Source organism: Lagopus muta, chromosome 1, assembly GCF_023343835.1.
Source record: "Lagopus muta isolate bLagMut1 chromosome 1, bLagMut1 primary, whole genome shotgun sequence".
In the NCBI taxonomy this organism is placed as follows: Eukaryota; Metazoa; Chordata; class Aves; order Galliformes; family Phasianidae; genus Lagopus; species Lagopus muta.
In genome coordinates this window covers 130,352,639-130,366,118 of record NC_064433.1, presented here as the reverse complement: position 1 = coordinate 130,366,118, position 13,480 = coordinate 130,352,639, and the positions used below count along the sequence as shown (strand labels likewise).

The 13,480-nt window shown below is 38.5% G+C and overlaps 1 protein-coding gene across 1 annotated transcript in view; it reads right to left on the bottom strand.

Annotated features, from left to right (window-relative positions):
• Positions 1-1,719: 1,719 nt before the first annotated feature.
• Positions 1,720-13,480, bottom strand: part of GABRB3 (gamma-aminobutyric acid type A receptor subunit beta3) — a 112,820-nt gene continuing 101,059 nt past the window's right edge. Inside the window, exon 9 of the mRNA XM_048930880.1 lies at positions 1,720-5,673. Coding sequence (XP_048786837.1) covers positions 5,323-5,673 — 351 coding nt within the window. The 3' untranslated portion in view covers positions 1,720-5,322. The remainder of the gene's footprint in view (positions 5,674-13,480) is intronic.

The window sequence follows — 13,480 nt, the reverse complement described above, 5'->3', positions numbered from 1 at the left end:
AATAAAGGAAAACACTATACTGATTTAAATTAGGCTGCACTGGTGGGATAAAAGTATTTAGCAGTAGTACCTTGCGAAGGTTAGGTAAGCTGTCCAAACATATTATCCTTCAGAAATATTATGCTTGCTTAAGCATTACTTGAGTTTCAGTTACTGTATGGCTGATTTAGGGACAGTAGTTGTTTTTCTTGTACTGCTGCATATTCTATCTGTGTGGATTTGAGTTTTCAAGAATAGCAAGTGATGTGGTGTGCAGGGTAAGCTGCTGAAGGAGTTGACAAGCCAGAGGAAGACGTATGTCTAATTACACAGATTAGGGTGTACATGGTCTCACAAGTAGGAGAACCACAGAAATGAAACACCCAGAATCTGAAATCTTTTTGGAAAAGCTCAGACCCTGTATTTGCAGGAGCGTTTGATACTATTTGTGAGAGTTTCTGCCTTTGTTATTAAGAAAAAAAACCAAACAAATGAATCAGTGAAGCCTTGGGATTCTCTCCACTTATAATTTTCAGCAGTCTGCCTCACTTCTTCTATCAGTAAGTAGTCCTTGCTGTTGTGACAGTTCTGCCTATGAAACCAATATCTTTGGAAATAGTGTTATTAATTACCACATTTGTTTGGAGAAAACAGACTAACATACCTAATAAGTCCTTTAGTAAAATAAATGGTACCTCATCAATCAGTACTGATATTAATTGGTAACATTTATCAGTACATCAGCTCTCAAATGGAGAATGAAGTCACTTCCCAGATAGCCCAATCACAAAGCTAATTTCGGGACATCAGTAATTTTTTCTACTTTTACAGTACGGAGCATAGTGAAGTAGATGTTACTTGTGATCTGGGAAGAGTTGCTAGAACTGAGCAGAAAGTTGCTGAAGTCAGAGGGAGTTGACTTCGATGGCCTTGCAATCAAATTGGTAGTGCTGAATATTTTTCCTACTGCTTAAAAGTTGGGACATGTACCATTAGCTACTATGAAATTTAAGCAAGCTTCTGCTCCAACGCGAAGCATGGCAATCAAGTTTGAGAAAAACGTGCTTTCCAAATCTCCATTCATCCTCAGAGGGTTCTTCACAGAATTTTTGTTTTCAGGGAAAGGGTTGGTGAACTGCTAACAACACGACTCAAAAAAAACCCTCTTGGAATCTGCCTCTTTCCTGACCCCTCTAAAATAGCTTACTAACAGCTAGCAATAACAAGTGTGAGGAACACAATTAATGTTCCTGATACAGTTCCTATAGCTGGAGATTTTTTGGTTCCTTTTTGAAATATTAATGATTTGATTAATGAAGCAAATTAACAAGACACCAGTGTCTTCTTTTTTCTCCTGGGCAGGTAGATGTCTGCATGTAAAGCAGAGGACAAATTTTCTGCTCATACCAAGTAAACCTGAGGGTGGAAGAGAGGCTGGGTTGCCATTATAGATCTTGCCAGTTCAATGGATACTGGTACTACAGTGGATGGTACTAGAGTGGATGTAGTTTCCCCTCTTCCTTAATCTACCATAGAAAACACTAGGTGATATCATAGTTAAAAGCACAGCAATTCTTTTTTTCTAATTGTATGTGAACTTTAAAAAAATTTCATCTATTTTTTTCTTTAAATTTGTGTAAGATTAACAGTTGCATGACATTTAAAATCTAATTAAACATTAAAATTTAGCCAAGCACAGTCATCATACTCCCTCTATCCCCAGAAAAAAAAAGTAAGCGATTAATCTTTAAATCCTTTTTAATAAATGAATATTCATTTATCAATATTTCCATAAAGCATCTCTTCATCATTCCATTTTACTATTCTTTTTTTTTTCCATTGCTGAAGAATACCAAAAATACATAGATGTGCCTTAAGCAAAAAAGACTGGATTTTAGTTTATATTTACAATGAGATGAAATCAACTTAGAGTTAAATCATCATAATATTTCTACTGCTTATTGACCCTTTGGGCTACAACACAAATAGTTCCAGTTGGGTTTTTTTTTTTTTTTTTCCATTGCCTTTTACAAACAAATGATGTGTAAATGTTATTTATAGCTAGTGTGAGTTAGAAATGAGTTAATTAGCTATGCAATGCATTTCTCTGGCGCAATTTGATTGGAATGATCATCTTTTAGTCTTAAAGCCACCTATGTTTAAAGTCATACACTGCAGCTAGCATAAAGTGACAATAGCCAGAAAATGTGAGGTCAAGGCAAACACTGTTCTTAACACATGGTTGTGTGTGTGTCTGTGTGTAAGAAGTGGTGCTGGGACTGGAAGAAGGGAATTGGCAAAAAAGGCACAAAAATGCGTGTTAAGGATGAAGTGTTAACCTTAAGTGAGAATTTCCTGGCTTTTTTCAAGTCCAACCAAGACTTCAGTGTGTTCACAGTCCAAGCTGCTTGTGCCCCATGGAGCTTGCCTGGGCTGATAGATTTGGAATCTCATGAAAACCTGAAACGTGCAACTGCTCACTTTTTGCAATGAGACGGAAGGTGGGAAATAGTTTCCTGAAGGGGGTAACAGTAATAAACTGCTATCCAGATGTACAAGGAGGAGGAGACTCAGACACTCAGTTATCTTGCCCATGTGAGGTGCTGAAAATGCACATTTCCTCTTTTCTGAGACCAGTCAGTAATTTCTCCATCTACATAAAAATCCCGACTGAAGCCTCTGAAGCCTCTACAGAATATGGAGTACATATTCACATCACAAATAAAAGCTCTTTTATGGTTGTGAATGAGCCCTACCTGACCAGAGCATTTCTAGGAGCTGCAGCTCGAAGAAAGGGGAGAACAGTGACTAAAAACAGTGAGAAGGTGGGACCGCTCTCTTCTTGAATTCCATTTTTCAGAACAGTTGCTTAGGGCACTAACCAAAGGACTTGCTCAAAGATATTTCATTAGGGCAACTTTTCCAAAGTAGAGCCTACAGTTGTTATGTTTTATTAATATCATATTTTTTGTTTAATTATATTTTGCTATTAAGGTAAGAGCTTGGGAGATATTATCAATGAATCTACAAAATGTGTATTTGGGAAGGTGCTAATTGTTTTATTACTTTGACAATAAGGATGACAACATGCTCTACAATCCCTTCACAGTTGGAAGAAATATCAGCTCATAATATGTTGCAGCCTACCAATGGAAGCTCATACTGAGGAGCTGCTCAAAAACAAGTTTTTGTACTCCAGCTTCATGGTTTCCTTCAAGGCTTCTCATGCCATACAGTTATTTGCAGTCGCAGTGCTTAAGAGCTGCAGGTACAGCCAGTTTGTGCTAGTGCCAAGGATGCAGCAGGGCTGCAGTGCAGTCCTGCAGGCGAGGGCAGGGCAATGGGGATCACACTGTGGCTCTACCTCAAGGCAGCTGAAGGAACACGTTGCTGTTCCGTGAGCAGCAGCCCCCATGATGAGACTGCAGCTCAGGCTTTGCAACCTGCCTATGCTGCAGTTCAGCCCAGAGCAAAGTTTCTCAGCTCAGTTGCAGAGTCAAGGGTGGAAATAGCAACAGAGTGTACAATGGCAGCAGCATGAGTGCTCTACTCATAGGTAATCCAAATACCAGTGAGAACACTTGGCTTGTTAACAAAGCCAAGGCCTTCTCATCATCATTCCATCTTGGTGCTTTTTTCCACGTTTTTTATCAACATGCATATCCACGTTTTTCTCCCATAGATATGTCCCTTGCTAACATTCAAAGCTCTCTCTTTGACATAATTTCCTATTGATTCCCCCAGGAATCCTGCATATGGAGTACAGGCATGGCCATGCCTAAATTCTTGTCTTAAATCTACTTATGCTACTGCACCTGTTGGTAGTTGCGAATGTACATGATAGAAACACTGCTTACAAAAAATATATCTTCTTTTCTTTAGAAAGGTTGCTCTGATAAGTAACAAATTAAGTTTACAGATCTGAAATAGGCATACCTTGGATGACTACAATCTACTAGACTGAAAACAGTTGTAAAACTGCTTAGGGAATGAATGTGAATGAAAACCAAAGTGCTTACATTTGCATGAAAGGTGAGTCTGAACACAGTCCTGAAACAAAATATACTTCTTGCTGTCTTTTGTGATCTCTGACTGCAGGACATGAGCTTCATAAATGTACTTATATATACTTTAAGTATATAAATAAAATATGAAAATACTCCATTACTGAATCAAAGTATCAGAAGTGCTCTATTTGCTCAGTTCTAAAGAATAAAAAGTTGTAACATCACAGAAACAAAAATATGACATAGCATGCAGTCACAATAGCAAGCACAGGAAAGAAAAACATTGAGAAAATATATGCATATTATGCAAATATATTTTACATTAACATACAATGTTATAAGAATGTTAAATAATGTGAATGCATATTTAAAAAAATGCTACAGCTAGGTGGTTTCATGTTGAAGTAGCAAATAACCTGAGACATCTTCTACGCTTTCACTGGAATAACAATCTTTAAATCTACAGCAGATGTAGAACACGTTGACAGTAGTTGAAATCGCAGCTACTTTACACTAAAAATGTGCTGTTCGCTTTCAAAATGACATGGCAGCTGGAACCAGTCCAAGGGGAGGAAAATGTGCTGCACATTTACAGTACTTACAAAAGATTCTTTTCACCGTTGACGGACATTTAAAATGCTTGTTTGAAATATTATGAACATGTATGCATCTCCAAAGACCTACAGCAACACTCCTATGATCAGCTTGCTTACTGCAGAATAGAAAGCAAGAGACCATTAAAAACAATGCCCATTAATGAGTGGGAAAAATGTGTTAGGTCATACAAAACCAAGAAATTCTAGCAAAGAGAAACAAGTTTGGCTTGATGAAATTGTTGTTCATGGTTCTGCAATACAAATGACTTACTTTAAACTTACCAGTGTAACTCTATCACTTTATGATTAGTGTGCATGGCGGCATTTACAAACAATGTTACTAAATACTGACTTTATACACCATTACAGCTGTTTGAAAATTTCTATGACCATCAAAGTTTTGAAGTGATAATACACAACACTTACGTTCCCAAGGCTTGCTTTGGACGACACCTGCCTTTCAAATCAAAAAGTTCCTCGGAAGTGCATTCTATGTTACATTGTCCATAACCTCAGAATGAATGCGTACACGTATGTGTGCATACATATACTTTTGCTCTCCAGTGTGTGCTCATATATACACACGATTCTTCATTGTACGTATTCACACATACATGAGTATTCTCTACATTGTAAAAGTTCATATATATATATGTTTTTACATATAAATATATATAAACTCTGCAGGCAAGTAATACTTCACTTGTTATAATTGAAGTCCTTTAAAAAAGTTCAGTCACTCAGTTAACATAGTATAGCCAGTAAATTAAGTTGAAAAGAGAAAATGTGAACGGAAACACCATTCTTGACCATCTGTCAATGGCATTCACATCTGTTAGATCAGGAATTTTTATCTTCAGTTGTGAAGACCTTCTTCGTAAATGGCCCCTCTTGCTGTGGGAGCCTGTTCTGTCTGATGAACGCCTTCCAAGGCTTTCGCGATGTGAGCTTTGTTTTCTGAACTGGATTCCTGAGTTGTCAAAGGATATCGTTGAATTTCTGGCATCCGTAACGCTGGTTGTGACCTCGTTGCTTGCCACCTCGTTGTGAATTTCAAGAGATGTTAGCAGAATGTTTCCATGGGTGTCCACCTACAGGACAAAAGTGGAAATTTGCATTGTTTCAAAAGATTTTGACATATTAACAGCAAAGTGTGTGTGCATTTACATCTCCAAAATCATATGTGTTTTAAGAAAGCAATATTCATTTTAAGCATAGGTAATATTAGAAAAAAAAGATTGGAATATTGAGCTGCTTAAACTGAGACAGGTATTTAGACACGGTTACAAACAGGGATATCATACTACCAACTTTTAATAAGTATATTTGGCAAAAGCAACCATTTTCTTCTTCATTTAAATTAGCTTGCTTTAAAGGATGAAGTATTTCAGTGAAATCTCTGCACTGCTGGCAGTAGAAAGAGAAGGTAAAGGAGGGAATCTCTCTCTGCGAAAGCAGGAAATTAATTGAAACTAAAAAGCTATTTTTTCATAGGAGCACCTCTCCAGTGAAGAAAGGTTGAAGGAAGTGGCTTGTTTAGCTTGGAGAAGTGAAGGCTCCGGGGAGACCTCACTGGGGCCTCCCAGTGCTTGAAGGGAGAATATGAACAGGAGGGGGAACGGCTGTTTATGAGGGTGGATAGTGATAGGACAAGGGGCAATTGTCTTAAACTGAGACGTGGGAGGTTTAGATCAGATTTTAGAAGGAAGGTTTTCACACAGGGTGGTGACGCACTGGAACAGGTTGCCCAAGGAGGCTGTGGATGCCCCATCCCTGGAGGCATTCAAGGCCAGGCTGGATGTGGCTCTGGGCAGCCTGGTCTGGTGGTTGGCGACCCTGCACATACAAGGGGGGGTTGAAACTAGATCATCACTGTGGTCCTTTTCAACCCATTCTATGATTCTGTGATTCCATGATTCTATTCAGGATTTAGAAAAAAAGAAAAAAGTGCTGGTGAAAACACAATAAGCCCTATCCTGCTGAACTCCTTCTATATTGGATTCACACATTTTTTTACAGCTTTTCTCTTAAACTTTACTTTCCATATACATTTTCCTGATTTTGAAATGATGGCAACGCATAATTATATTTTTTTTCTACTTGGATAAGTAAGTGATCTTAAATAGGAATAACACTGCTAAACTGAGGAAACAAGTAGCACTCCTCCCTCTAGCCTCCGTTTGCAGCAGGAGGTGAGCACAATGCTAAGCACAGCTGAGGAACATGATGCCAATATAGGAAACGAGGAGAAGGTTCTGATCTTTTTTTGGCCTTAGTAAACTCTGGGCTTAATTTTGCAGCCCCCTCCGAGTAACAACAGAGTTGGGTGTAGCTCCCTCTGTCCAGAAAACTTCAATTTCCCAGGAGTAGAACTGACAGAAAGTCCTGAGAGATGCCATCTCAGGCAGTATTTGGTTGCTTCAGTGGTGGGCAGTGCAACCCTTTGTGCCCCATGCCCTGCATGCTGGAGGATAGGCAGAGAACAAAGCTGATGCAGGAGTCAGCTCCAATTTCCCACCAGCTTTTGGGAGAGGAAATAAACTGCTCACTATAGCATAAATGCTCTGTCCTGGGTATTTTGAACTAGTTAACATCTGCATGACTGTTCAAATGAATGCAGTTTCCCTCCCAAGCTAAGAAGAAATTGTTACACATAGCATACACAGGATAATTTCCAGATCTATTTTCACAATTTATTCAACCACAATTCAGCCTGTGATTTTTTTCATTACTACCTTTTTCTAAATTGCCACCTGATTTAGCTATGTGAACTGTGTGGCACAGCCGAACATTGGAAGCATAAGTATAAAAGCAGCTGAGAAAACACAGTATGGTCATGACCTATTGAAGTTTATACAGCCATCTGATACCAGGTCAGCTGAAAGCTTTGTGTGATGCAGTAAAAGTATGCGTTTGCTATGTGTCTGTCCCTGTGCATTTAGCTTCTTAGAATCCTGTTTGATTTTTGGAAAATTGATATTTCTTTAATCAATTATAGATATACAGCTTATGTTTTCTTTGGGAAATGTATTTATAGTCATATTTACATACTAACAATACTTTGACAAGCTTCTTGCAGATGGAAAAAGAACACATAATACAAGGAACAACACATAGGTAAGAAGAAGAAAAAAATCCTAAGGTATCCAACACATCCTGCTGTTGTAGGCAACAGTGCATAATGCTGATGAGTGCCTATAAATAAAAATAAACAACGTGAAACAGAACCATGAGGTGCAGAAGCCTCAGTGGTGATTAAGAATTTATTTTTCCCCTGGCAGAAACCTGGTAGGTAGAAAAGTATGAGCTTGAGGTTTGTAGAAATGAGCACATGCTATTGAGCAGGATCTGCAGCTGGGGAATATACACAGCTGTACAATACAACCATGGACACCATCACTGCTTAGAGTGGTTTCTGAAAGTCACTGATTCAGTTTGCATTGCATTGTTTGTTTTTTTTTCCCCAGTACAAATTATGATCAGGATTTGTAATAGCATTGTGCAAAATATCCCTATAATTTGTAACTTCTTTATAAAGCTTAAAATTACATCTCTCATCCAAGCCTCTACTAAGCACATATCACACCCTTTCCTATCTCCTCCCAGATTTTGAGAAATGTTACATAAAGTTCCTTCAACTTCCTCAAAATGCCCCAGCAAGGAGCATTTTACTGGGCCCTACTCTGGACGTACTGCCTTCTCTTTGCAGTCTCTGCTTCCTTTTCTGCCTGCCACCTCCATATATGAAGACATTATCCAGTCCATAGGTACTTTGTCTTTCCATTGAGACCTGGACTGTTTTAAGTGAGGTGTCAGCTTGTACTCTGGAGGGTGTATCTCCAGGCTTCTCCTACACAAGGAAAGCATTAATTTGATTCCACTTATTTCATCACACTGCATAGCCTGTTTCACCTTATCTGCCAAGCCTGCATGCACCCCTAATGGAATTTCTGTCTCTGATCTCCCAGTGATACTGACACTTTTCACTGTTAGTCACTGCATCTATAAATCAAACCAGAGAGGCGGTCAGGAAAGTAGCAACGTTGATGTAAAAGCTTTGTTTGAAAGCACACAGTTACACCCTACCAAGTTGCAGGACAACATATATTTTCTGAAAATGTCCAAAAACATATTTGGAAACAGTTGTGAAGTGCATCTCTTTGTTAACAGACTGAGATTAGCAAGCCAATTTCAAGGAAGGAGCAAATGGAGAGGTTTGCAGAAACTGAAATTTGATATGCTTGAGACCTTTTCCTGCAAACTGTATTGATTTCCTCTGAGGTTTTGGATAAACCTTCAAACTCTCAATAACGTTACAGCACTATATCCCAATACTTTGTGACAATCTTAAAGTGATCTTGCAAAGCAGGAACACGTAATATATGCAACACATTAAAAAGTATTTGCACACAAACATGACTTCTGAGTGATTTGAGTAATGATTTAAACGACTTTGACAAATGTACAGAAGCACTCTCAAGGAATGAAGAAGCACAGTGACAGGCTTATCCTCTGCAGGTTGACTCAGGTTTGTTTGAATATACATGTAAGGAAGAGTCCCACATGAGCGCACAAGAGTATGGTGCAGTGACTCAAAGAAAACTATTACTTTAGATACAGATATAGATTATGTAAAGCAGCTGAACTGATTACAGACAAGACTACACAAAACAAACAAGACCAACATCTTCAATGAAATCTCTGTTTTACTCCTTATGAGCCTTATAAGATTTTATGGCCTGTCATAGCATGTGCACTGGAAATTTTCCTCAAAGTGTTTTCTGAAAAAGCCAAGCTTTGTTCTTGAATATTGTTACAAAGTGACAACATTTGGCCAATTTCTCTTGCTCCTTATGATCCTATTTTAACCTAAAGATTTCTCCTTCTTGTCCTCTCTGGAGTCCCTGGGTCTCCTGTGATCTCTTTTCTGCCTGAACCCACTCATTCCCCATTTCCCCATCTGCACTCTTGCATTCCCACCTCTTTCCTGACAAAACCCAGAGCTGGTTGTTCCCATTAAGTGTCTCCCAGTGAGCCCACAAAAGTAGACAAAAACAGCTGAGTGCCAAATCATTAATCAATTCCCTACTGAATAAGCATGGATCTAAATACGCAAAACTAATGCTCTTACTAAATTAAACACCATTCCTCCCACCTTTGAACAATTACAGCTCCTGCACCAGAAGGTGAATGGCACTCACATAACTCCATTTGGAAGCTGAGAAACATGAAATGCAGTGAGACATATCATACACTGAAAAACAGATTCATTTTTGTAGGTTCACCATTTGTTAACAGTGTGGCAGTAGGCCTCTTCACCCATGTAACCAGTGACAGGATGAGAGTTAATGGCCTCAAGCTGCATCAGGAAAGGTTCAGGATGGATATTAAGAAAAATTTCTTCTCATAAAGAGCAGTGATGCAGTGGCACAGGCTGCCCAGGGAGGTGGTGCAGTCACTGTCCCTGGAGGTATTCAAAAACCGTGTGGATGTGGCACTGAGGGATGTGGTCAGTGGGCATGGTGGGAGTGGGCTGATGGTTGGACTGGGTGATCTGAGAGGTCTTTTCCAATCTTAATGATGCTACAGTTCTAAGACTAAACTAAACATATTACACGGCAAATTACGAAAATCCAAAAATTCTAACAGCCATATATCATCACACAAGAATGAAGTAACTGAAGTTAAAAGAGGAAAATTAGCAGACAGCTCAAAAAGAAACCATGGTCTTACTCTTACTCTTGCATGAACTCTGCTTCGCTAATAGGCTCAACTAGGACAGTACATTATAGATTTGAAACTTCTTTCATACCTGGAAACTTCACCACTTACTTCTTACCTCTAGTCAACAACATACTGGCTTGTTTAGATAACATTTTTAAATAGATGAATGAAAAGAGCTGCTATTAAATACCTTCCTCTAATTAAGATTCTTGGAAAACTTCATTTTTAATGTCAGTTTGAAAACACTTGACTAGGGTCAGGAAAGTACAAAACAGCTTGATTTACTGTGAGACAGTGTCTGAATTACTTTGGGTTCATTTAGTTATCTGTTTAATATTCCATAAATTTTAAGGAGTACTTTACTCCTTCTGTTCTTCCTCATAAGTCTTTCACACTACTAAACAAAAATAAACAGTGGAAGCATTTTGCTTAAACCCCATAGGTACATTTAGGAGTTCATCAATCCCAAATTTTTAAATGCCGTGTAAATATTTTTCATTATATGAAGTAATATAAATGCAAATAGCAGGTTTAAATAACAGGAGGAAAAGCTGTCTCTTTATTAGCCTCGAGTTATTTTACATCAAAATTACTATTCAATAACATCCCACAAAATAGATCTCCTCTTAAAACTATAAAATAAAAATTACTCTTGGTAGTAATTGTAATCTAGCTATCTGACTGTCACCTGGTCTGCCTGGTGAAAGCACAAGGGGTACACTACAGCTTTCAACTTCTTTAGTTATGTCTGAATGACTTTCTAACATGTCAGAGACCAGAGACCTTGAGTACTATCTGTGCTTCAAACAACACTGATTGACTACACTATGCCTGAGACATTTTAAAAATAATTTAAACTGCAAGCACAATAAAAATGATATTGTTGAGTATTCTCACTGAGTCTAAAAGTTGATAACTTACTACTTTAATAAAATTGCTTATATTGATTAAGTGGATCAAAATAAATGAAAGAGACAGTTAAGTTTCTGTTGACGTAGCAGATGAAACTAGGATAGCCAGCAGAAATGGGAAGATGGAAAGATCTTGAAAATAAAAGAAAGTGTGAAGAATAAGGAAAGTTAGAAACTTGCACCCCAATATCACTGATAATCAAGTAAGGATGGAGTTTGACAGTCATCCTTGTTGTATTTGAACTAAGTTTGTACACACATGATCCCTCAGTGCACAATGAATGTCATAAACACTACAGAACTAGGGCTCTTCTCACAGGAACTGTGTTTCCCACCCTTGAGAGATATTTTTCAAAACTTGGCACCTACTCATCACACTCACACTTCAGAAATATCCCACTCTTCAAAACAGTACAAAAAAAAAAAAAAAAAAATCCAGAAAAGATGAAGATGCAGGAGAATACTGCCAGTTTTGCTATTCTCGTATTTCCCAATTTAGACCGAGTGATAATTCTACCACAGGAGCCAAGACACTCATTCTAAGAAGAAAATCCCACTTGTGAGAACAGTTGCTACCATTCATGATGCTTTAAAAGCAATAAGTAGATGTAAAGTGGCCTCCATCCTCAGTAGTGGCTGGTGGGCAGCGTTGCCTTGGCCAACAATCAGTCTGAACTGGAAACCTCTGGAGCTAAAAAGCCATGCAGCAACTGCTGGCTAGAAGAGCCTTTTTACAAAGGGTTTTGTATTATTTTGTTCAAAGGAAGCTATTCCCATATGTCTGAGAGCCACAGGGGGTTGAAGCTTGAATGAGCTTGTGTGATAGCTACCCTCCTGATTGATACCCCGAGGCTGAACTTTTGGTCCCACCAAACTGAAAACATAAATTGCCACAGCGTGAGCTAAGAAGAAGTATTTTTAGCAGGGGACTGTAACAAATCATAACCTCTATGGATTGGCCCAGAAGGAGCAATGTCCAAAACACATGCTCACGAGCTGATTATGCCAGTGGCCTCTATCACAAGAGAGAACAAAAAGTGAGAACTGGATTGCCTTAGAGCTATCTCATGCTGATTTGGTTGTAAATTAGGCTGTATCTGAGCCTTATTTAAAATAAACAATTTATGTAGTAAAACTGAAAATGCAGACAGCTACAAATGAAGCCAGAACCTGCCAACAGAAACAAGAGAAACAGAATTGATCCATAACAATAGTGATCAATTTTCAAAGGAAAACTGGCTGCCTGTTTTTATAGGCCACCTATTCTTTGCTGTCAATTTTTCCACAAACAGAAGACTTTAATTTAGGCACTGATACCATGGGAACTTTCATGAAAAATCAAGACCCTGTTCTTCCTAGAGCTTGTTCTTATATATGAACCAATTGATTGAGGTTTCAAAAAAAGAGTTTTCAGAAGTCTACTACTACTTTCATTTGTTTATTTCTGTGTTTGTTTGTTTGTTTGTTTTTTCCCAGGTGCCCTGAGCTGGGACTCTAAATCAATGGCAGAGAGCTCATGCACACGGTTCATTACAAGCAAATTGAATGACTAAATCAAAACAGAGAGATCAACCCACAGTGGTAGTCTTAGAGACAAACTAAAAATAATGTATTTTTCCAGTTTTATATCTAAAACCTTTTCAACCTCTGTTCACACATTTTTACAGTCACCAAACAGTAAGAATTGTGACAAAAGGTGCTGACAGTTGAGCCCTTCCCAGGACACCCAGCCCAACCATAAAGCAAGAAGCAAGTGCCAAGTAGCCATTATTTCCATCACATTCACCAATTTTCAAGACTCACTGAATTTGAAGCTTGAACTCAATGCCTCTTCAGTGCCCCTTGAAGAGTCTGCAAAGCTTTCAGGTAGTCTTCCTTGGCAAACTCCAGCATGACCACCTGTCTTGCCTGCATTGTTGGATGCCTATACAGCATAGTATACAGTGGGCATAATCCTGAACTATGGAAGGTGTTTTCCTGCTTCAGGGTTGTGATCTCTGACAATCCTGGTAATCTTTGTTCGATATATATTTTCCCTGAGCTGCACATCCCGAAAGCAATGGGATTTCTGGTCTGCTCTGAGCAATCTTTTCTGCCTTGGATTTGCTAGTGTTTTATCAAATGAGAAATTAAGAGAAGACATTCTACATTTGCCGAATATGCATTTTCCATCTATTTCATGTTCAAAAGGATGACTTCTGATCAGACCTATTTAATGTAATTTCCGGTCATACACTGGCACTACTTCTCTTAAGACACCGAA